At 34.4% G+C, this 26,210-nt stretch overlaps 3 protein-coding genes across 3 annotated transcripts; all 3 read left to right on the top strand.

Annotated features, from left to right (window-relative positions):
• The first annotated feature begins 1,160 nt into the window (after window positions 1-1,160).
• LOC107927393 (uncharacterized) lies at window positions 1,161-3,203 on the top strand. The gene has a single exon (XM_041091633.1). The coding sequence runs from the start codon at window positions 1,161-1,163 to the stop codon at window positions 3,201-3,203; it is 2,043 nt and encodes a 680-aa protein (XP_040947567.1).
• Window positions 3,204-8,503: 5,300 nt separating this feature from the next.
• Window positions 8,504-24,366, top strand: LOC121214470 (uncharacterized). The gene is made up of 2 exons (XM_041088173.1): window positions 8,504-8,604; window positions 22,197-24,366. The coding sequence occupies exons 1-2, from the start codon at window positions 8,549-8,551 to the stop codon at window positions 24,226-24,228; spliced, it is 2,088 nt and encodes a 695-aa protein (XP_040944107.1). The 5' UTR covers window positions 8,504-8,548; the 3' UTR covers window positions 24,229-24,366.
• On the top strand, window positions 12,714-15,153 carry LOC121214472 (uncharacterized). Its single transcript, XM_041088176.1, has one exon. The coding sequence runs from the start codon at window positions 12,988-12,990 to the stop codon at window positions 14,980-14,982; it is 1,995 nt and encodes a 664-aa protein (XP_040944110.1). The 5' UTR covers window positions 12,714-12,987; the 3' UTR covers window positions 14,983-15,153.
• Window positions 24,367-26,210: the final 1,844 nt, after the last annotated feature.

The following is a 26,210-nucleotide window of genomic DNA, read 5'->3' as shown; positions in this document are numbered from 1 at the left end:
TGAATTTGATTACTGATGCAAAGGTGTCTTCAACACCTTTAGTAAATTAGTTCTAGTTGCTTACTCAGCGGCGGATATCCAATCTCTCCTTACATGTTTGGTAATCGAGAGACAAATCATTTGAAATTATTTCTCTAATTGATAAATAACCTTATAACTCAATGCCCAAGATTCAACTTAACGACAGCATTAAGAATGAGTGAGACCTACTTCTAACTAACAAACTCACCTCAGTGGGGTTTATTTAAATTAGATCACACATTCACACCACATAAACATAAATTATGACATAAACAAGCTATGAAGTTCATCACTAGTATTAGAATGAATTAAACAAGTACGGATTTAACTATTCTAATTGACAAGACAATCCGTCTAAGATTTGAAAATACATGGATTGTTTGAAAAGAGCTCCCACACCACCTTGCATTTGTGAATAACTGAATGTTGATCGTACAAATAAACATACAATACATTTTTACTAATAATGTAATAAATTGATAATATTAGCGATCATATAAAAATTTATCAAAATTTGATCATCATTACTTGAATATAAGTGACTAATTTTATAATTTATCCATAAAATTAAACCATTTACTTTGTCGTTGGTAATGATACATGCAACTCCAATTTCAATAAAATTATTATGGTTAAGTTTCAACAGTCAACATAATATTATTGTCCTTGTTGTGGAAGTAAATGGTGAGTACCTTTTTTTATGAAATCAAAGTTTTATGAAATCAAAGCGTTGTTATTCTATCAATTTGCGATTATTATTATTATTTGAATTGGAAAATATGAGATAATATCTAGAAATTGAAATAAATATAGAGATAAAGATCTATTACTCTTTCCTGCATGGATGCAGTCAAAGTCAAAGATAAGATTTGGTTTAGAGAACTAAAAAAAGGTTTAATCACAAGTCAGCTAGTGTGTTATTATAAAAATAAATAAATAATGTGTTATTATAAAAATAAATAAATAATGGAAGATGGTGCATCAATGATCTTGAATTTCTATATTCTATATAGCTGACCCTTTCAAGTTTCTTTGAAACCTTACTCTAATGCCCCCATTAAGCTATCCTACCTTGTTTTTCCTTTTGGGGTTTCATTTTAATCTTTTGCTGCTTGGAAAGAGACAGAGAGGAAGGAGAAATGGAGGAGTCAAAGAATTATGGGCACCACCATCCATTGTTACTGTTGGATGAAGAGCAGCTGATCAACAATCAAAGTGGAGTGGCTGACTGCTCCAAGTGTGGGGAGAAAGTGTATGCTCCATGTTTTAGCTGTGCGGAGTATTGTGGGTTTTACCTTCACAAGGTATGTGCCGGCTCACCTTTGGAGATTAATCACCCTTTCCATCGTGATCATCCTCTTGTTCTTATGCAAAAGCCACCTTATTCATTTGGAACGTACATTTGCGATTTCTGTGATAAAACATGTGAAAAGTTCTTTTATCATTGCCCTAACTTGGACTTTCATATTAAATGTGCTTTGTTTACGTTTAATATTGCTGAAAATAATTTGAAGGAGATTGAGCACTTCGTCTGTCAAGATCCATTGGTTTCCACTAAAAATGATGATGAAGAACTTGAAGAAGTTCGTAAGTGTTTTGGGTGTTGGGAGCCATTAGCAAATTATACACACTTTTCTCCTAATTGTGGATTTAATTTACATAAGAAATGTGCTAAGCTTCCTCTCGAGTTGAGTAATATATGCCATTGTCAACATCCCCTTGTTTTACAATTTAATAGTGAACGACTTTCTTGCAAGATATGTAAAGTAACCCAGAAAAGAGGATTTGTTTATGGTTGTTCATCTTGTAAGCTTGTATTTCACATAGAATGTTTATCACCACCTCTTGATCTTGCTATTGAAGACGAAAGCCATCAACACACATTCACAAGACTTTTGAGACGAGTGCCATACATTTGCGATGCATGTGGCATCGAAGGAATTTACAATGCCTACATATGTTGTACATGCAACATTATGGTCCATAAAAGGTGCACTTCATTGCCTCGTATCATCAAAAGCAAGTGGCATGATCATTGCATTTTTCACAAATATTTCCTTCCAAATGATTTTAAAAGTTCAAGTTGCATTATTTGTCATGATGAGGTCAATCCAAAGCACGGGAGTTATTCTTGTTCATATTGCAATACTAAATTCCATCTATGTTGCGTTACAGAAGAAAAAAGTTCATTTTCTGTAGTTTCACTTGAAAATGAATATCAGATATCAAATGGAGGTTTGGAAATTTTTTCGGATAAATCCGTTGAGTCCGCCACTTGTGTATTTGAGAGGAACGACGCTGGGGAAGCTACAAAAATAAAACATTTCAAGCATCTACATGATCTAAAGTTAAGTCCCTTCGTTGGAGGGTATGAAAACAATTGTGACGGGTGTATGTTACCAATCTCAGAGCCATTTTACTATTGTTTAGAATGTGTTTTTTTCCTTCATAAAGTTTGTGCTGAGTTACCTAAGGTGAAGCATGTTTGGCATCATCCTTGCCAGCAACCTCTCAGGCTTATTTCAAACAAAGCTTTTTGTTGTGGAATGTGTTGGCACGTGTCTAATGCCTTTGCTTATGAATGTTGCAAATGTGAGACAAAGATATGTCTCCGATGTATGATTGCTTTTACTCCTGGTGCTCGAACATGTTTGAAACATGAACACCCTCTCTTTTTCTATAGAGACTACAAAGGCTGGTGCAATGCTTGTAGTCTTCCTACATGGGCGGCATTTTGTTGTAAGGACTGCAAATTTGTGCTACATCGCGGATGTTTTTCACTTCCAATTACAGCTCATCATAAATGTGATGTGCATCTTCTTTCACTTACTGATCATGATGATAACAGATATTTTGAAAGTCATTATTGTGATATCTGTGAAGAAAGTCGAGATCCAAACCGTTGGTTTTATCATTGCGCTGCATGTGATACTTCTGTTCATATTGGTTGTGTTCTTGGACAATACCCATTCTTCAAACTCGGGAGCATCTATGAAGACAAGGGTCATCCACACCCACTCACCGTTGTGAAGAAGCTTTATAACTACTCTGAATGTGATAAATGTTGCAAGCCTTGTGAAGGTTTGGCTCTTGAATGCTCAAAGTCAGGTTGCAAATATATTGTCCACTGGAATTGTGCAACGCCCCCTTCTCTACAACGTTGGTGGGAATGGTTGCTATAGCAATTCTGATCAAAAATTTGAAAAATGCTCCTCCTTTTGTAGGAAAACTGTGAGTAAGACAGAATTTGATCTTTTAATTTGAAAAATGCTAGTTACTGTTGTCATTGTAATTTGGTTTTTTTTTTTAAGTTTTCAATAAATGTCTTGTAATAATATGAAGTTGGAATTTGTGAGATTTGTATTGCTGTTTGATGGTTGAATTTATAATTTCTTGTAATTGGATAGCATGATTGTAATTACATGAAGACTACAATAATAAGGTTGTTGCTTGATGCTTTATATTCACTCAATAGCTCTTGTTGCTTTATATAAGTTTACTTGAAAACTGAATTATTTCTTGTGATTATTTTTCTCTCATTCTTAAAATGCACATTTAAATTATATTAGTGTTCCATTATGTATTTGTTGTGAGCGTTTCAGCTCTATGTATATTTGCTTAACATGAAAGAATGTGGAACATCTTGAATTACTATTTTGTTGGCAAAAAAGCGATGTCGACTAAAGTGAATTTTTTTTTCAATGGGATCCATCTTAAATCAATTGTTGTTGCAAGACAAAAAAAAGAGATTACTTCCTTCGTTAGATTAGGACGATTACTTCCTTCGTTGGATTAGGACATGTCATTAAGTGAAAAAAATGTATTGGTGACTTAAAACTGGTTAATTTGGTTAATGAAGAGAGAAGATTTGTCTTCCGTGAAAAAAATAGTGCAGTTGTTAGTGTTGGATTTTTAAGATCACAAAACAAGAACAAAAGAACTAAAATTTGTGTTAAAAGATGAAAACAGAAGCAAAACTCAGATGTTGAAGGAGAAATAAAAAACTGACCTCTCTCTTACATTTTTGTTAAAGAAAAATGTACATATATTAAACTATTGCATGAAAAGAGCAATAAATTTGATGAAAAAGAACATGCTAAAAAACAGCTGAATGATAACCTAGGACCTGTCTAAATCTGCTAAGTACTGATTTACTTTATCTTTCAAAAAGTAGCTGTCAAATCAGATACAGGTCACCTGTTACACAAAAGTACTTTATCCGGATAATATATGATACGTTTGTATGCTATTGTATTTCATTCGGGTAACATACAGCAGCTTGACCTTTTATGAGTTGTATGCACTTCATCCGCATTACTTTCGCTGTATGGTCTGCTCCTTGGCTGCTTCATGTACTGCATGTAGGCCAACTTCAACACTCCTCATTGGCTTGCATGCTGCATAGTTCTGACTGAAACCTTTACAACCAACCTTGCTTTGAGTTTGTTCGAGCTACCATCAGCATTTTGCTTGGCTCGAAACACCCTCTTCACTCCAATAACCTTCATGTTTGCTGGTCTCTCAACTAGCTGCCAAGTCTGATTCTTCTTAATCATACTGATTTTGTCAACCATGGCCTGTTTCCAGCCTTGTTGAACTTCAGCCTCTTCAAAGCAGCTTGTTCAACTACAGCCTCTTGAGCTCTTTTATAAATCTCAGCCAATGGTCTAATGCCCTTGACTGGTTCATCATCAATGTCCATTTCAGGACCATTTTGATCAGCATCAATCTGATCTGTCACAAGATCTTCAATAGCAGCCTTTGGTACATTCTTGTCCAAATTCCTGAACTGTAATGATTGGCGACAATCACTAGTAGCTGTGACAATCACCACCAACAAGATACTTGCGACAATCTCAAGTCCATCATGAGTTCCATTTGGCCATCCTTCCATTGTTATCCCAACTATCAATGACACTAAAGCACACACACCAAGGATTATGAGAGTCATATCTTGAAGAGCTTCCCAAACAAATACCAAGAACCCCTTAGCTTCAGCCTCAGCAAACTTATTGATTTCATACACATCTTTTCTTTTATCCAACAAACCAGAATTGGAATTGAGCCTATCGGTGGTCAATGTGGAGAGCTTTTCAGCTATACCATCCACTCCATCATGAATCTTTTATTCCTTTACATCCTGACCTTCTACGATGGATCCTAACTCCTTGTGCCATAAACTAAATGTGTCAGTAGCACTAGTATAGGCTTTCTTTTCCAACTGATTCATGTTCAACACAAAACATCTTTCAGTCATGGCTACTGTGACTAATTCTTGACCGAGTGGATCTTCAATAATGCAAGAGTTATTCTTAAAAAGAAATGAATAACCCTTTTAATTAACTGGCCAACACTAAGCAGGTTTTGGTCTATGTCAAACATAAAAAGTACATCTGAAATTACTTTGTTACCTGAACAAGTGTTGATCACCATATTTCCCTTGCCTCTGGCATCAATCAGGTTCCCATTGCCAATCCTGATCTTTGAGGCAAAGCTTCTATCTAGGTCCTTGAACAGCTTTTCATCAGCTGCCATATGGTGCGTGCAGCCACTATCCACTAGCCAGTCCTTTTTTACTTTGCTTGAGGCTGCAAAGCATGAAGCAGTGAAGATATGCTCCTCCTGAGCTTGAAAGTCCTCAGCAGCCTAAACTTGCATTTGCTGCTGAGCTTGTGCCTTCCCTTTGCTCTTATACACATTTTTAATATGGTCAAACTGTTTGCAGCTTCTGTACTGGACGTCTGGCCTATACCAACATACTTCACCCGGATGACTTACCCTTCTGCAGTGTGGGCAGGGTAGATATCTTTTTTTACCATCTGATCTAGGCTTGCTTGACCAGGATTCATTTCCTTTGTATGTAGAGGAGCTCGAGGCTAGTCTGCTTTTGGCTTGGAAGACACCTTCTTGATGCTCTTCCTGCCTATTGGCCCTCCTTTGCTCAAGTGCATACAAGGAGTTTACCAACTCAGACAATGAGATGGTTGATGAGTCTCTCGAGTCCTCAAGTGATGAGATTTTTTATTCAAATTTTTCAGGGAAAGTTGTAATGACCTTTTCAACAACTCTGCTCTCTCTGAAATCATCACCAAAGAGCCTAATGTTGTTATGGCCATTATCCTGTCAGAGTACTGCTTGATAGTCTCTGACTCCCTCATCTTTAAGTTCACAAAATCCCTTCTAAGGTTGATAAGTTGCTGCTGCCTTGTTTTGTCTGACCCGATAAACTCCTCCTTTAGCTTCTCCCATGCTTACTTTGGTGAGTCACAAGTCATTATCTGAGTGAAAATCACATCAGATACCCCATTCTGTAAGCAGGCCATTACTTTATGCTTCTTGGCACACTCTTCACTGTGTTGCCTCATCTGTGCAATGGTTGGATTGGCCCTCAATGGAGATGGTTCAGCATCATTCTCAACCACATTCCACAAATCATGCGCTTGGAGATATGTCTTCATCTTAACTACCGAAATATTGTAGTTCTCTCCAGCAAATACAGGTGGTGGTGGTGGTGGTGTAAAACTCATCTTTGCAGCAACAAAACTAACCAACAAAAATAGCTTATGCTTCTTTTCTTTCAAACACGAATCACTCACAAACAAAACACAACCAAGGTCCTTAAAGACTTAGGCTCTTGATACCATTTGTTGGATTTTTAAGATCACAAAACAAGAACAAAAGAACTAAAATTTGTGTTGAAAAATGAAAACAGAAGCAAAACTCAGATGTTGAAGGAGAAATAAAAAACTGACTTCTCTCTTACATTTTTGTTAAAGAAAAATGTATATATATTAAACTATTACATGAAAAGAGCAATAAATTTGATGAAAAAGAACATGCTAAAAAATGGCTGAATGATAACCTAAAACTTGTCTAAATCTGCTAAGTATTGATTTACTTTATCTTTCAAAAAGTAGCTGTCAAATCAGATACAGGTCGCCTGTTACACAAAAGTACTTCATCCGGATAATTTACGATATGTTTGTATGCTACTGTATTTCATCCAGGTAACATACAGCAGCTTGACCTTTTACGAGTTGCATACACTTCATCCGCATGACTTCCGCTGCATGGTCTGCTCATTGGCTGCTTCATATACTGCATGCAGGCCAACTTCAACAGTTAGCCAAAATTCCCATAAGTTATTGGCAAGGATGTTGCGGGTGGACCTTGGAGTAAACTGTATTTGTATTATTGGTTGTGATGTTAGGGATTAAAGTATGATTTTTTTTATTTGTGTGACTTTGAAAACAACATTCTTCTTTCTTTTTTTTTAACTTCTAATATTTGTTAGTAGTTTGCTAATTGGTTAGTGTTTATGTTTTTGTTCGAAACAGTTGTAAAGAGATAGTGTTGAGGGTAGTAAACTTGAACAACATAGTTCATCATGTATGGGTAGTGGGAAGGAGACCTTGTACACGAGAATGCATTATGAGCTTTGCTAACGTCGGCAACATTCAAGCCCTAATTATGCTAGGAACTTTACTCTTCCCAAAACAAGGCAACATGGTAGAGGGTGAAGTGATTTTGAGGCACACAATGACAGCGAAAGAAACTCTTCCATTGGTTGTCCATACATTGGTTGTATGTTTAATGGTGCAAGGTGTTGCAAAAATGTTACAATTTTTTGAAAAATATCCAGATAGAAGGAAGGATCAGATGTAGGAATTTGTTGTTGGAAGATATTGAATATGGATGGTAGTAACACGATTGCATGTTTACCGTTAAGGTTATGCAATGAGGATGATTTCTTTAATGGCCACTACTTAGGGAATGGATTTGAAGTGGAAGGGGAGACTAAGTTCAGTGTGAATTGTTTCTACCATCACAACATGACATTAATTTTGCTAAATTGTTACACAGTAGTTTTAAATAGTAATTCCCACTTACTAAACAAATTTGAGAGAATTTCAAAGGACATTAATCTTGACTATGAAACATGATTTTCTCTGATAAGTGTGTTTATTATTATAAGTTTTCCTTTCTTGTTCCTAGAAAATTTAATACAGCCTCTTTCACAAGAAATTATTTTTAAAAATCCTTACTTTTCAAGTTTTTCTTCTAAGAGCGAGTAGTGTAAACATGTTCATGTTAGCATATGTGAAAAATGAAACAAAAAATAACTTCTAAAAACCAGACTACTGTCATTACCGGAAGGTACCTTTGCGGATATATGTGGTCGTCGCGTTGAAGATGACGGGAATGCTTTCAATAGTCTAGTGTTGAGGTTGGTTTATAATGTTTTCAGTTAGTGTTAAAGAAATTATATATTTATCTTGTAAATGAATGGTAGAATTCTTTTTTCTTTCTTTTCTTTCTTCCTTAGCCTTAGCCACCGCCGTCGAGCCTGTGCCTCTAAATATCAAATACTTTCCCTCTTCCTTAGTCATTATCTTTCTTCACTTGTAATCTTGTTTTCCCATTGACACTTTGCTCCCAAAATCAACATTTTCCTTTATTTATATTACTTGGGGAAGGAGAAATAGAGGAGTCTAACAATTATGGCCACCAACATCCCCTACTTCTTATGTTGAATCAAGACCAGCTGATCCACAATCAAAGTGGTGTAACTGATTGCTCCAGGTGTGGGGAGAAGGTTATTTATTTAGCCTATGTATGTTGTACATGCAATATTATAGTCCATAAAAAATGCATTTCATTGCTATGCATTATTCAAATCAGGTGGCATGACCATCATGTTTCTCACACATTATTTGGATTATGTAATATGTCATGATGAGGTCAACACAGCGCATGATAGTTACTACTGTGTAGATTGCAATATCATATTTTATGTGAATTGTGCAACGAGTGATCCATTTTGGTTTTATCTTGTTTCAAGCATAACGTTGCTTTATGCTTTATACTTTATCTTGTCTCCAATGTTTGATCACTCTTACTCTTGTTCTTGAACATGTTTGAAACATGAACACCCCTCTTTTACTAAAGAGAGCACAATGGGAAATGCAATGCTTGTGGTCGTCCCACAAAGATAGCATTTTGTTGTAAGGATTGCAATTTTGTACTACATTTTGATTGTTTTTCACTTCCAATTACATGCTCATCGCAGATGCGATGAGCTACTTTTTTCACTCATTTATCATGATGATAACAATTATTCAAAAAATCATCATTGTGATATCTCTAAAGAAAGTCGAGATCTAAATAATTGCTTTTATCATTGTGCAACATGCGATACTTCTGCTCATGTTGATTGTGTTCTTGGAAACTATTCATTCCTCAAACTCAGGAGTATCTATAAAGAAAAGATCATCCACACCCACTCACCATTGTGAAGAAGTATTATTACCCTAATTGTGATAAATGTGGTAAGCCTTAGGAAGATCTGGCTCTTGAATGCTCAAATTCAGAGTGCAAATATATTGTCCACTAGGATTGCTCCATATTCTTTATGGCATGGGTGGAACTAGGGCATGTAGCAATCCAGATCTAATCATATTTGAAACCTACCACTTCATTTAGAAGAAAACTCAAGATTGGAAAATAGGGTTAAATCTTGATTTTAGTTACAATAATAAAAGTGTTGTTGGATGCTTCTCTTTGTTTCTTTATATAAGTTTATTTGAAAATACAACTTTTTTCTGAAATTATTTATCTTTCTTTTGCGACACATTCAAATTACGTTTGATATTTGTTGTGGATGCTTCAGCTCTATGAGAAAGGATTGTATGAAACAGTGACGCCACGTTATCTGTATCCTTTTCCAATAGTTTTATGCCACATCAGTATTCTTATCCTGAATTTCAAGATTTTATCTTGAATTTTAGTATTTTAATTTGAATTTGATTTTTTTCAGGATAAAATCCTGAAATTCAAGATAAGAGTACTGATGTGGCATAAAACTATTGGAAAGGGATACAGATGACGTGGTGTCATTGTTTCATACAATCCTTTCCCCAGCTCTATGTATTTGATAAAGTAACGAGGGCTTGTCTCCTTCAAAAAAATGAAATATTTCTAATGGACTCCATATTAAAATTTTATTATAGAAATTTATTAAATAATTATTAAAATAAGATATTGGAGCTTAATCCAATTAATTACACAATTCATAAAGCTTCAATTTTATTTTTTGATAAAATGAAAGATAATGCGGCCATGCGAATATAGTCCGAGAAAAGCAACAAGAGAAAGGTGACAGCTTGTCGGAGAGATATGTGTCAGAGTTATGGGATTTCACCCGGGTTAGTGTGACTTTGAATAATTTGCAATAGTTGAAAGAGATATGAGATCAATGGGATAAAGCAGCTATTCTACCGCGAATATGGTAATTTGTCTTACCTACTTGATGTCAAAGTTGACAAGCATTAATTCTGAGCTCTCACACAGTATTGAAATTCCGCTTATAATTGCTTCACTTTTGGGACATGGTGCCTACTGTAGGAAAGTACACCACTTTACTTCATTGTCCAATGATCCAGGTCGATAAAGTCTACTCTAGAGCCACCAATGTCCCAACTTTCTTAAAGAGATTGATGGATATAATAGGGATGAGCAAGCAATGGGTCACAACCCGAGTTAAAGAAAAAGGGGATAATAAATGCATCCCTTAGAAGAACAAGAATTATTTTTCTGAAATTATTTTTCTCCCATTCTTAGATTCACATTTAAATTGCATTTAACATTTGATTATGTATTTGTGGTATGTATACTAATTGCACAACATTGATTATCTTTTATTGTATAAAAGGATAAGAATGTTTCACGTTCGTGTGTTTCAACAAGGACATGTCTCTTTTAACAATAATGTTTCACGTTTGTGTGAATTCGATCATATCGTATGGTTTTACATTTTATAACTTTATTACAAAAACTGTTAGAAACAACAAGAGATCTGAGCTTAATGCAGTTAATTAGAAATGCTATAAGACTTTAGACCAACAAAAGTTCATTACAAAATTGTTAAAATCCTACTGGATTAAATAGTGTCTTTATTATTAAATGGATCAATTTAACTTTTATACTATAAAAAAGACTCAAACAAGGCTAAAGTGGAAAAGAATTAACATTTATGGTTTAAAAACTATCATGAAAATATTTTATCTACAAAATTATTTTAAAAAACCTTCAAAATATAACACTACTAAACAATAAATGATATTTTTTAAATAATAAATGTTAACTATTTTAAAATTTGACCTTAATTGATTCTTTTTAATAGTATAGAGATTAAATTGATCCATGTAATAATAGAGACTAATTTAATCTAATACCTATAATAAAGCTACCCACAAAATACATTCACCAAAAAGAAAAAAAAGGACATACTCACAATGATAGGATACAGTATGAAAAACCAAACACGACTGTTTAGATAAGTCATATTACATATGGGAAAATGACTAAAATGCTTCTTGTAATTTATCGAATCTTCTAAATGGTACTTCTACTTTCAAACTATCAAATTTGGGGTTAGAACTTTAATTTTTTCGATTAATGTGACACCTCTAATAAAATTTGACATTATTTAATACGTGAGTCAATCATAAGATACCTTGTGATATAATTTATCAGAACTTTTTATTATATCAATTCAAGGGACATTGGAGGGTGAAATTTTACCCTACTAGTTAAGGGGTTTTTTATTATATTATTAGTGTTTTTGATATATTTTATTATATAAAAAATCTTAATATGGATAGATTGGGTCAAATTTAAATTTTGACATTTTTATTCAAATCGAGTTTGAACAAAATTTTAAGTCTATTTTTCAGGCTGACTATAGGCCTATCAAACGAATTTATTATAATAATAATGAAAATTTGAAGGATAAAAAAACAAAAAATAGGAATAGATGATAGTAATGTAGCCACCGACGGACCAATTAGCGCAAGGGGAGCCCCCTAAACTTACCCACAAAAAATGAGCCCTCTAATTATCTAAATTCAAATTATCTTCTTATAACAAGTGAACAAAAACAGAAATAGTACCATGTGCAGGCAGGCTCATCCATTTGGGATCATCACAGATTTTCGTCTGCACTTGTTTATTGTTTGAACTGCAGGCCGTAGTTTTTAGCTGATCTGACGACGATAGCTTCCCGGAGACCAACGGTTAAGCTAGGAGTTGGTAAGAGAGAGAAATAAAATAAGAGAAGAGGTGTAAAGTAAGTCCACAGAAGGAGCATCTTTTAATAATTATTAAAATATGAATTATGATTGAATGTTAGGTGCATGAAAGGAAGAGTCCACTCCAGAAGCGTCTTCTGTTAATTATTATTAAAACATGAATTATGATTAACGTTAGGTACATGACTTAGACCATCCTTTTCAAAGTACGTGAAGAAAAGTAATATTTTCCATAAAATGTCAAAAATTTAATTATTTTTTTATAAAAAGATAAAAAATCATGGATTCACTCAATTTAGAAAGGACATCCCATTATTAATATACATCAATAGAATCCCTATTGATGAAGAAAAAATCATGGATCAAATTAAATTTAGAACACACTAAGGATCCATATGTAAACATTGTAAAAAGGTAGGAACTTCATTTGCAATTTTGCAACTTTTAAAAAATTGTAATATTAATATTAAATTAAAATTGGGCCTAAAAGATTTGTTATAAAATATATATATGTAAATATAAATACAAAATTTAATGGTCCAAACCAAAACCATTCAATCCGAACTAAATTAAGTCAATCAAAACAACTAAGAACCTTAAGATATCAAATCGCTCAAAAATTTAACCATAAATATCAAATCAACCCAACCTCAAAAGCAAATGTGAAGCCGGCAGAGCTGTACAACCATAAGATAAGATCAAAGCATTGACTACCTCATTGACTTCACCTCTATTGTTTACTATAACCCACCCTCTGCCTCTGCCTCTGCCACTTCCTCAATCTTTATCTTTCTTCACTTGTATTCTTGTTTTCCCATTCAATCTTTGCTCCCAAAATCAACCTTTTCCTTTCTTTATATTGCTTGGGGAAGCAGAAATGGAGGAGTCTAACAATTATGGCCACCAACATCCCCTGCTTCTTATCGTGAATCAAGACCAGCTGATCCACAATCAAAGTGATGTAACTGATTGCTCCAGGTGTGGGGAGAAGGTGTCCGCTCCATGTTTTTGCTGTGCGGAGAACTGTGGGTTTTATCTTCACAAGGTATGTGCCGAGGCACCTTTGGAGCTTAATCATCCTTTTCATCCTCATCATCCTCTTCTTCTTATGCAAAATGCACCTTATTCAGATGGAGTGTACGCCTGTAATTTTTGTGATAAAAAGGATGATAAGTTTGTTTATCACTGCTCTTGTTGTGAATTGGACTTACATATTAAATGTGCTTTGTTTACATTTAATGTTGCTGAGAATAATTTGAAAGAGCTTGAGCATGTTGCCCTTCAACATCCTTTGATTTCTACTGAAAATGGTGATGAAAAACTCAAAGATGCTGCTAAGTGCTTTGGATGTTGGGAACCATTAGCAAAGTATACACACTTTTCTCCTGACTGTGGATCTAATTTACATGAAAAATGCGCTAAGCTTCCTTTCAAACTGAATCATGGGTGCCATCGCAACCATCCTCTTGTTCTACAATTTAGTATCCAACAGTTCTCTTGCAAGATATGCGAAGAACCCGATGAAAATATTACAGGATTTGTTTATGGTTGTTCACCTTGTAAGTTTGCTGTTCACATTGAATGTGTATCAGCATCTTTAGATCTTGGTGTTGAAGATAAAAACCATGAACATCATTTTACTTTGTTTCCAAGAGGATCATCATTCATTTGTGATGCATGTGGTGAGGAAGGAAGTTATGCTTCCTACATATGTTGTACATGCAACACTATGGTCCATAAAAAGTGCACTTCAGTGCCACGCATCATCAAAAGCAAGTGGCATGATCATCGCCTTTTTCACAAATATTTCCTGCGCATAGAAGATTTTAGAGTTTTGAATTGCATAATGTGCAATGATGAAGTCAGTACAGACCATGGTAATTACTATTGTTCAAAGTGCGATGTTATATTCCATGTGAAGTGTGCACTGAAGGATAAAGATTCATATGAAATAGTAGAAAATGAAGATGAGGAATCTGCTGATGTTAGCTCCATAACCAAGGTTCTTGGATGGAATGATGCTGGAGAAGCCACTGTACTAGAGCATATCATGCATATTCACCACTTAACGTTAAGTGACAGAGTAAGTGAATATGTTAATAAATGTTGTGATGGGTGCTTGTTACCGATCTCGAATTCATTTTACTACTGTACACAGTGTGATTTCTTTCTCCATAAAGTTTGTGTCGAGTTACCGAAGGTAAAGCATGTTTGGTATCATCATTGCCAATCACAACTAGTCCTTACTTCAAACGAAGTATTTTGGTGTGAAGCATGTGGTTTCTTGTCCAATGCTTTTTCCTATAAATGTGAAGATTGTAAGGTACGTATATGCCTTCCATGTATAATTGCTCTTACACCTGGTTCTCGCAAATATCGAGGACATAAACACTCTATTTTTTTCTACCATAAAAATAAAGGGGGATGTGTTGCTTGTGGTCGTGATTTCAATGGGTTGTGGTGTTGTAAGGAATGCAATTTTTCTCTAGATCATAAATGTTATTCGTTACCTATTACATCCCATCACAAAAGTGATGAACATCTTCTTTCACTCACTTATCATGATGATAACAGTTATTCAGAGAGCCATTTTTGCGATATTTGTGAAGAACGTCGAGATCCAAATTTTTGGTTTTATCATTGTGCAATATGTGATACTTCTGCTCATGTTAATTGTGTCCTTGGTAAATATCGGTACCTCAAACTCGGGAGTATCATTGAAGAACCTAAGGGCATGCATGAGCACCCTCTCACTGTTGTTAAGAAGATTTATTACTATCCGAACTGCAGTAACTGTGGTAAGCCCTGTTTAGATTTAGCTTTGGAATGTACTGGATGCAACTTCATTGTCCATGTTAGATGTCCACCATAACAATTTACCTCCTCATATTCGGAGGACTAAGGTGGCATTTAGGTGACTATAGTTCAAAACTACCACTTATCTTTTGCGGAGAACACAGAGTATGGTCACTTGTAATGGTGATTGTAATTATTATGCAGACTAGTGTTTTGTATTGTAAGGGAAGCATGTTTTGACTTGGAATTTCTGGGAGCATCTGATTATTCAAACTATAGTATCCTGACTTCTGTGTATTATTTTCTTTAAATGTATGCATGCATGCATGGCTTGTGAAGTAAATCCTTTAGAAAGTTTTTTTTCAAAAAAAATATTTAGAAAAGTAGGTCAATTTTTTTCTAAATTTAGAAAAATAAATCGATTTGGGAGGAAGAAAAAACATGTTTTCAACTGAAAACGCGCCCTATAAAACATGTTTTCAATAAAACATACTTTCTAAAAAACGTATTTTCTTTTTACACAACAACTTTTTTTAATCTTAATTAAACATTAATTTCACTTGTTACTGAAAATTTGGGTGGATTTCTTTAAAGGTCCGATTGTGCTTATTTACTCTTTTCGACATCATTGGTTCACCACAATAATTGAAGGATGAAAGTGTCAAGAAAATTTGTTTAAATGAAATTTAGACATTAAATAATAAGAAAAAAAAACATAAAGATTCTGTTCATATATTTAATGATAATTGGCCTAAATCTGACAGATTTTTTTTTTAAATTTAGATTTTTGTGACATGATTTTTTAATAATAAAAATATTTATTTCATTTGAATTTAAATTTAATTATAAAATTATGAAGATATTTTAAATATTTTAATTTTTGATGTAAAATGAGCTAAAATTCAATTTGATCGATTGGAGCTTCAACAAAAAATTTGAAAAAAAAAAAGTTATTCTTCACTCAGTTTAGAAAGGAGATCCCATTATTAATAAATATCAATAGAAATCTCTCTCGATGCGGCAAAAATCATGAATCAAATTAAATCTATAACACACTAAGTATCCGTATGTAAACATTGTAAAAAGTAGTAACTTCTTTAGTAGTTTTGCAACTTTTTTAAAAAATGTGTAATATTAATAATAGAAAACATTTATCCAATATATCTATAAATTAAAATTGGGCTCAAAAGATTTGTTATAGAATGTATATGTAAATATAAATATAAAATTCAACCATCCAATCAATAAAATTTGTAGCGACGTAAAAAATTTTAGCTTGGTCGCTAATTGTGACAATTTATTGAAAACTTGAAAACTAAAGTTTGATTTTTTGAAACATAAACTGAAAAACAGAAATAAAGAGGGGAGTCGCCACCGATCCTTTTTATAGGTGTGATCGGACACCTAATAAATTTATTTTTAAAAACAAAAGAAGGCCGAGTTTAGGCCTACGTTAAAATCAGAGATAAAGTAGGGCTCGGGAGTCAGTTACACGCGAGGAAGGTATTAGCACCCTCGCGACGCCCAAAATTGGTATCTTTTAAACATGTGTTGTCTTAATTTTCAAAAATGCTAGTTCAATTTAAATTCCAATCGTGATCCGATTTAAAAGACGAGAACTTTCAATTTTTGATTTTTGAGAAGGATATACCGTTTTAACACGAGCCGATAAATTCCATCCAACATAGCGATAAAATTTACGACTTAATGTTAAATCGATATATTGCCTCGATTAGTAATTAAAACATAAAAAATATTCATGAAATAAGAATTTAAAATAAATCAAAGATGCAAACGATGACATTATCAATGAAAAATGTTAACATAATACTAGAGCAGTAGCAAAACAATAATAATAATATTTAAAAGAGAAATAAAAACCAAACATGAACAAATATAAAGTACATTTAGTAATAATAATATAAGGTAATATATACATAAGATAATATGCAAAATATAATATATGACATATATACATGATGTATGAAAATATAATGCCTAATAGACATATATGTGCAATATTACTAAATATATACGTACTAGATACAAGTACACATAATATAATTGAACATATACAATAATATTAGGAATACTATGGACAAGGAAAATACATTTATACTAATAATAGTAAAAGATGTATGTACACCAAATAATAATATAATAAGTAGCAATAGGGAACATAATAAATACAAAATCAATAATACGACATACACAAATAATACAAATAAGAAAGGTATATATATATGTATGATAAAATAAATGTATTAAAATTAATAATAAATACAATATGGGTAAAAATAAATATATACATGATATATACGTAATGTGGTACTAAGAAAATATATATATATACAATATAGTATTTAAAAATATATACATAAGATGGTATAAAAATATGTACATGGAAATGTATAAGAACTATATATAACTAGTAATATTAAAAATATATATAACATATATAGAACATATACAATACATACATACCTTAGAAATGATAATAATAATAATAAGAAAACTATTTTGTACACTACACACATACTTATACATATATATATAAATAATAGTATTAGAAATCATATAGTATAAAGTTATATAACTGATAATATTAAAATATATACATAATATTATATATAAATTATTCATATAATATATATTAAAAAAATTGACTATTAATACGTACTAAAAATATATACGGGGGTAAGAGGCATACCCTAATAAATATAATAATAATAACCATGTAATACAATACAAAAAAGTAAATATAATAAAATGATATTAAAATAAAGTCATTAAAAACAGTAATATATATATATACATCTAATGATAATAATGATAATAATAATAATAATATTAAAATACAAAAGCTATTATAATAAAAATATTAAAATAAAGTAATAAAAATATTACTACATATATATATACACACATGAAGATATACACTAATGTACAATAATAATAATAATAATAATAATAATATTGAAATACAAAAAAAATGTAATATTTAATAAAGAAACAAAAACAAATAAAAAAGGACTAAAATTGAACTAATAACAAAGTTTTGGGGCAAATGTGAAAGGAAATAAAGAGAAAAGGGCTTATTTGAGTGCGCACAAAACATAGGGGGACCGAAACAGTAATTATTCCTTCCCATTAAAACGCAGCACATTAGCGGGGACTAAATCGAAAAGCGCGGAAAATTATGGGGCCAAATTGAAAACGAAAAAAATGGCTTAATTGCAAAACCTTGAAAAAGCGGAAGGACCGCGCACATAAATAGCCCGTTCAAACAAAACACGCGGATCCTCCTGGCGGGTCGGGTCGGATGGGCCGGGCATGGCCAAAACAACGTCGTTTTGGGGCTTAAGTGTAGCCCCCAAAACGACGTCGTTTTGGAGGGCTATATAAGGCCTAAAATAACAAAAAAAAATCATTTGGTGAGAGGGAAAGAAAAAAAAAAGAGAGAGGAAGAAGAGAGAAGGGGAGAGGGAGAGGGAGAGGGAGCTCCGGCTGGGGGGCCGGTCATCGGTCCGTCACCGGACCTTCGCCGGCGCCGGCGCCGGCCACAGTACACGGTGACCGAAAAGGTAAAAAATTCTATTTTTTTATTTTTTTTTTTGTATTCTTTTTTTGTACTATATTTTATGTTTATACTAAATAAAAAAATAAAGAAATGTGTATATATATACGTATGCAAAAATCGAAAGAAAGAAAGAGAAAAAAAAATGCAACCTTTTCGTTTACTCCTCGTTTGTTAGAACAACAACTATTGTCTGTTTATTGAAGTCTATAAATTTCTTTCGATGTTTACGAAGAATCAAGGAAGAAAAGGGAAAGCAAAAAAATTTCAGTTTTCTATTCGGCTTTTATAGCCTATTTTGTTACATACTTTGTTATTATTTTTTTACTATTCTTGCTTCTGCTTTGTTTGTCTGTTGTTTTTGCAGGGCATGGCCGGTGCTGGTGGTGGGAGTGTCAGACGGTCTGGGCAATGCCAGGTCTCGGGCAGAGGAGGAAGTGGTCTGGCAGCTCGCGTAGAGGCTGAGTGGTCGCGCACATGGGGCAACGGCGCCAGAAACCCTAGGGTTTCTAGCTTTTCGAAAATTTTTTAGAATCTTGGGCGTACCGGGCTTCACTGTTTTGGGCTGGTGTTGGGTTTTAATTGTTTAGGTTAGTTTGGGTTTTGATAGTGGGTCTGATGGGTTAAGGTTTAGGTAGTGGGTCTGGTTGTAAGTTTAGATTGGGTTTGATGATGTTGGGCTGATGAAATTGGAGTGGGTATTAGGTTGGAATGGGTTGTAGTGGGCCATTCGGGTTTGGGTTAGATATTGGGCTGTTTTGTATTGGGTTTTAAGGGGTTTGGGTAATTGAGTTGTATTTGGGCCAAAATTGGCCTACAACAAAATTAACACCAAACCAAAACAAATCCGAAATGAATTGACATGTACATATATACATATACACGTATACATATGGTGTATTGTATGAATGTATGAATGTCTTTGTTCATAGTCTCGAGTTATATAGTGATTTAGACATATGGTCTTTTTTTTTCTTTTTTATGTTTAAGAATTCTTCTTTATGTTTTCAAATATTGCATGATATAATCATTCTCTTCGGCTCTTTTTAAATGGGAATGAGAAGCTATTCTTTCATGAGGTCTTCACCTCCGTGTAGGATAGTGGACCGGTTTCTAGATATATTCGTACTTATGTCTTCGTGAGGTCTTCATCTCTATGCAGTCGTAGGGAAATGCATTCTCCTGAACTGAACTCAGTCTGTATGAGCCTATAATGGGTGAGGATCGAGGAATTTGCCTGTTCAGGTGCTTTTACTTTAGAACCAACCCGTATGTAATGAACCCTAAAAGCCTACCTTAGGTATAACCATGAAGAAGAAACATTTTAATCGTTATTTTTTGCTTTGTATTCAAGCTTTATACAAAATGCACTGACTTGTTTCGTTTTGTTTTAGTTGTGGTTGCATTGAATTTTCATCTTAAAGGAAAGGTGTTGATTCGTGTTCAATTGTTAAATAGAGAGCTTGTCATGGAAAATGTGTTTCTTGATAAAGTGGAAGACAATGCGGCCATGCGAATATGGTCAGAGAAAAGCAACAAGAGATAGGTGACAGCTTGTTGGGGAGATATGTGTTAGAGTTATGGGATTTCACCCGGGTCAATGTGACTCAGAATAATTTGCAAGAGTTGAAAGTGATATGGAATCAATGGGATAATGAAACAAGGCAGTTATTCTACAGCGAACATAGTGATTTGCCTTACCAACTTAATGTCAAAGTGGACAAACATTTATTTTGAGCTCACACAGTATTGGAAACGCGCTTATAGTTGCTACACTTTTGGGAAAGTAGACATGGTGCTTACTATAGAATAGTACACCACTTTGCCTCGTTGTCCAAGGATCCAGGTTGTTAACAGAGATGAGCGAGCAATGGGTCGCGGCCCAAATTAAGAAAAAAAGGGGATAATAAATACATCACTTGAAAGAACAAGAATTATTTTTCTGAAATTATTTTTCTCTCATTGTTAGATTCACATTTAAATTACATTTAACATTTGATTATGTATTTGTGGTATGTATACTAATTGCACTAGATTTATTATCTTTTATTTCATAAAAGGACAAGAATGTTTCACGTTTGTGTGTTTCAACAAGAACGTGTCTCTTTCAACTATAATGTATAAAGACTAAATTGATCCATGTAATAGTAGTGACTAATTTGATCCGATCTCTATAATAAAACTACCTACTAAATACATTCACCCAAAAAAAGAATACATAATGCTTCTTGTAATTTATCGAATCTTCTAGATGGTACTTCTACTTTCAAACTTTCAAATTTGGTGTTAGAATTTTAATTTCGTCAATCAATGTGACACTTCTAATAAAATTTGGCATTATTTTAATAAGAAAGGGTCAGGCTAGACCTGAATTTTAGCTTTATTATTCAGGTCGAGCTTAGATAAAATTTTAGACAAATTTTTCAGGCCAATCTCAGACCTATCAAACGGACCTATTATAATAATATTGAAATTTTGAAGAATAAAAAAAAGAAAAAAGAATAGATGATAGTAATGTAGCCACCAAGGGACCAATTCAAATTATATCTAAATTCAAATTATCTTCTTATAACAAATGAACAAAAACAGAAATAGCACCATGTGCAGGCAGGCTCATTCATTTGGGACCATCACAGATTGTCGTCTGCACTTGTTTAGTGTTTGAACTTCAGGCCGTAGTTTTTAGCTGATCTGACGACGATAGCTTCCCGGAGACCAACGGTTAAGCTAGGAGTTGGTAAGAGAGAGAAATAAAATAAGAGAAGAGGTGTAAAGTAAGTCCACAGAAGGAGCATCTTTTAATAATTATTAAAATATGAATTATGATTGAATGTTAGGTGCATGAAAGGAAGAGTCCACTCCAGAAGCGTCTTCTGTTAATTATTATTAAAACATGAATTATGATTAACGTTAGGTACATGACTTAGACCATCCTTTTCAAAGTACGTGAAGAAAAGTAATATTTTCCATAAAATGTCAAAAATTTAATTATTTTTTTATAAAAAGATAAAAAATCATGGATTCACTCAATTTAGAAAGGACATCCCATTATTAATATACATCAATAGAATCCCTATTGATGAAGAAAAAATCATGGATCAAATTAAATTTAGAACACACTAAGGATCCATATGTAAACATTGTAAAAAGGTAGGAACTTCATTTGCAATTTTGCAACTTTTAAAAAATTGTAATATTAATATTAAATTAAAATTGGGCCTAAAAGATTTGTTATAAAATATATATATGTAAATATAAATACAAAATTTAATGGTCCAAACCAAAACCATTCAATCCGAACTAAATTAAGTCAATCAAAACAACTAAGAACCTTAAGATATCAAATCGCTCAAAATTTAACCATAAATATCAAATCAACCCAACCTCAAAAGCAAATGTGAAGCCGGCAGAGCTGTACAACCATAAGATAAGATCAAAGCATTGACTACCTCATTGACTTCACCTCTATTGTTTACTATAACCCACCCTCTGCCTCTGCCTCTGCCACTTCCTCAATCTTTATCTTTCTTCACTTGTATTCTTGTTTTCCCATTCAATCTTTGCTCCCAAAATCAACCTTTTCCTTTCTTTATATTGCTTGGGGAAGCAGAAATGGAGGAGTCTAACAATTATGGCCACCAACATCCCCTGCTTCTTATCGTGAATCAAGACCAGCTGATCCACAATCAAAGTGATGTAACTGATTGCTCCAGGTGTGGGGAGAAGGTGTCTGCTCCATGTTTTTGCTGTGCGGAGAACTGTGGGTTTTATCTTCACAAGGTATGTGCCGAGGCACCTTTGGAGCTTAATCATCCTTTTCATCCTCATCATCCTCTTCTTCTTATGCAAAAGCCACCATCTTCTTACACAAGGTGTATTTGCGATTTCTGTGATAAAACATGTGAGAAATTCATTTATCACTGCTCTTGCGGATTGGACTTTCATATTAAATGTGCTTTGTTTACATTTAATATTGCTGAAAATAATTTGAAAGAGCTTGAGCATGTTGCCCTTCAACATCCATTGATTTCCACTGAAAATGGTGATGAAAAACTCAAAGATGCTGCTAAGTGCTTTGGATGTTGGGAACCATTAGTAAAGTATACACACTTTTCTCCTGACTGTGGATTTAATTTACATGAGAAATGCACTAAGCTTCCTTTCAAACTGAATCATGTGTGCCATCGCAAGCATCCTCTTGCTCTACAATTTAATAGCGAACGGCTCTCTTGCAAGATATGCGGAGAAACCTGTCAAGAGGGTATAGGACTTGTTTATGGTTGTTCACCTTGTAAGTTTTCTGTTCACATTGAATGTGTATCAGCATCTTTAGATCTTGTTGTTGAAGATAAAAGGCATGAACATCCTTTCAATTTGTTTACAAGGAGATTATCATTCATTTGTGATGCATGTGGTGTGGAAGGAAGTTATGCTTCCTACATATGTTGTACATGCAACATTATGGTCCATAAAAAGTGCACTTCAATGCCACGTATAATCAAAAGCAAATGGCATGATCATCGCCTTTTTCACAAATATTTCCTTCACATAGAAGATTTTAGAGTTTTGAATTGCATAATGTGCAATGATGAAGTCAGTACAGACCATGGTAGTTACTATTGTTCAGAGTGCGATGTTATATTCCATGTGAAGTGTGCAATGAAGAAGAAAGATTCATATGAAATAGTAGAAAATGAAGATGAGGAATCTGCTGATGTTAGCTCCATAACCAAGGTTCTTGAATGGAATGATGCTGGAGAAGCCACTGTAATAGAGCATATCATGCATATTCACCGCTTAACGTTAAGTGACAGAGTAGGTGAGTATGATAATAAATGTTGTGATGGGTGCTTGTTACCGATCTCGGATTCATTTTACTACTGTACACAGTGTGATTTCTTTCTCCATAAAGTTTGTGTCGAGTTACCGAAGGTAAAGCAGGCTTGGCATCATCCTTGCCAATCATCACTAGTCCTTACTTCAAACGAAGTATTTCGGTGTGTAGTATGTCATTACTTGTCTAAAGCTTTTGCCTATAAATGTGAAGAATGTAAGAAAAGTGCATGCCTTCGATGTATAATTGCTCTTACACCTGGTGCTCGCACATATCTAGGACATAAACACCCTGTTTTTCTCTACACTGAAAATAGAGGGGGATGTGTTGCTTGTGGTAGGAATGGTATCAAATGGTTGTTGCGTTGTAAAGATTGCGATTTTTCTGTAGGTAATGTATGTTATTCGTTGCCTATTATATCCCAACACAAAAGTGATGAACATCTGCTTTTACTCACTTATCATGATGATAACAGTTATTCAGAAAACCATTTTTGCGATATTTGTGAAGAACGTCGAGATCCAAATCTTTGGTTTTATCATTGTGCAACATGTGATACTTCTACTCATGTCAATTGTGTCCTTGGTAAATATCGATTCCTCAAACTCGGGAGTATCATTGAAGAATATAAGGACATACATGAGCACCCTCTCACAGTTGTTAAGAAGATTTATTACTATCCAAACTGCAGTTTTTGTAGTGAGCCCTGTTTAGATTTGGCTTTGGAATGTACTGGATGCAACTTCTTTGTCCATGCTAAGTGTCTGTTGAAAGCTGGACTGCAATGCAACATGGAGCCAGAAGCTTGCCACTGTCGAGACCAGCAGCTATCGAGCTCAGCTTCTTTTGCTTGGTGCGCACGAATGGTTTTTGAACCGAATGAAGCAACCAACTTTGCTGTTTTGTTCTGATGTAATTTGGTTCGGTTCAATTTTAGTTTGTTTGTAATACTAGTTAAACTTAAGTTAGTGATAAGATCTTTTGATGTAATGGCTGATTGGTCAGCTATATTTGATTATTTTTTGGCTAGTGATTAGGTTTGTATTAGTTGGGGCAGTTAAGTACATTAGGTAACTGTCAATGTACATTGTAACTCTTTTTATATTTCAAATTTGAATGAAAAATGTAATGTTCAGTTACAATTTGGCTGAGTATTCAATTCTTGTTCAATTCTTGCTTTGCTTTGATTTTCTTTGCTTCGATTCTTCTTGCTTAGTTCAGCAAACACAGTGCAGCAACTTTGTTTGATATTTGCTGCTGCCATTGTTCCAACAAATGGTATCATGAGCCCGAGTCTTTGAGGGGCCTTTGTATGCAATCTGTTGTGTTTGAATCAAAACCAACAGCAAGTTCAAAATTTGGTAAGATTGAAGCACTTAAAATCAGTTTAGCAGGATGAGTTTCACTCCACCACCTCCACCAGTGTTCACTGGAGAAAACTATCACATTTGGATAGTTAAAATGAAGACTTATCTCCAGGCACATGATCTTTGGAGTGTGATCGAGAATGATGCTGAACCACCTCCATTGAGAGCCAATCCCACCATTGCACAAATGAGGCAACATACTGAGGAGCGAGCCAAGAAGCATAAGGCTATGGCCTGCTTGCAAAATGGAGTCTCTGATGTGATATTTACTCGCATCATGGCCTGTGACTCACCAAAGCAGGCTTGGGAGAAGCTGAAGGAGGAGTTCATGGGGACTGATAAGACAAGGCAACAGCAAGTGATTAACCTCAGGAGAGACTTTGAGAATTTGAGGATGAAGGAGTCTGAGACCATCAAGTAGTACTCAGACAGGATAATGGCCATTGTCAACAGCATTAGGCTCCTGGGAGTAGACTTCACAGAAAGCAGAGTTGTTGAAAAGGTCATTACAACTCTCCCTGAGAAATTTGAGTCAAAAATCTCTTCACTTGAGGACTCAAGGGACTTATCAGCCATTTCATTGTCTGAGCTAATAAACTCCCTGTATGCACTTGAGCAAAGGAGGGCAAATAGGCAGGAGGAGAATCCTGAAGCTGCTTTCCAGGCTAAAGCCAGTGAAGGCTCGAGTGTGAGTACAAAAGGCAAGAAGCCCTGGCATAATAGAAGAGTCAAGTCAGGAAAAGATGAAGCAAAAAGGGTGTTCCCACCATGTGTTCATTGCAAGAAGACAACACATTCAGAAAAGTATTGCTGGTTTAGGCCAGATATACAGTGTAGAAAGTGTAAGCAGTTTGGCCATGTGGAAAAGGTGTGTAAGGGCAAACCAAGGGAGGCTGCTCTGCAACAAGCTAGACCTGCTGAGGACATTCAAGCTCAGGAGGAGCATGTGTTCACTGCAACTTGTTTTGTTGGCACAACCAAGGCCAGCAATGATTGGCTACTAGACAGTGGTTGCTCACACCATATGGCAGCAGATGAGAAGCTGTTCAAGGGCCTAGACAGAAGCTTCCACTCGAGGATTAGAATTGGAGATGGCAAGCTGATTGAGGCTAAGGGCAAGGGCAGTGTGCTGGTTAGCACTGGTTCAGGTAACAAGCTGATCACAGATGTGCTTTTTGTACCTGATTTAGACCAGAATTTGCTCAGTGTAGGCCAATTAGTTGAAAAGGGCTATACATTGGTTTTCAAGGATGGTTGTTGTACTGTTCAAGACATGAATGGTCTGGAGTTAATCTCAATCTCCATGACCGATAGATGCTTCATGCTGGATGTTAGCCAAGTAGAAAGAAAGGCATACACCAGCCTTGCTGATAACACTGATTTGTGGCATAAGAGACTAGGCCATGCCAATTTTAGATCTCTTGATTTGTTACATAGGCTGAATTTAGTTGATGACATTTCAAAAATTGAGGTTAGTGGGAATGTTTGTGAGGTTTGTCAGCTTGGTAAGCAAGCTAGACTACCTT

This window comes from Gossypium hirsutum, chromosome A02 (genome assembly GCF_007990345.1).
Source record: "Gossypium hirsutum isolate 1008001.06 chromosome A02, Gossypium_hirsutum_v2.1, whole genome shotgun sequence".
Lineage (NCBI taxonomy): Eukaryota > Viridiplantae > Streptophyta > Magnoliopsida > Malvales > Malvaceae > Gossypium > Gossypium hirsutum.
The sequence above is the reverse complement of the archived record's forward strand: the minus strand, read 5'-3'. Positions and strand labels throughout refer to the sequence as shown.

Bases quoted from the DNA above. Each gene is read 5' to 3' on its own strand.
- LOC107927393 (XM_041091633.1), top strand. From the start codon at position 1,161: ATGGAGGAGTCAAAGAATTATGGGCACCACCATCCATTGTTACTGTTG.
- LOC121214472 (XM_041088176.1), top strand. From the start codon at position 12,988: ATGGAGGAGTCTAACAATTATGGCCACCAACATCCCCTGCTTCTTATC.
- LOC121214470 (XM_041088173.1), top strand. From the start codon at position 8,549: ATGTTGAATCAAGACCAGCTGATCCACAATCAAAGTGGTGTAACTGAT. The intron at 8,605-22,196 runs GTGTGGGGAGAA...TGATTGCTCCAG, and splicing joins GGTGTAACTGATTGCTCCAG to GTGTGGGGAGAAGGTGTCTG.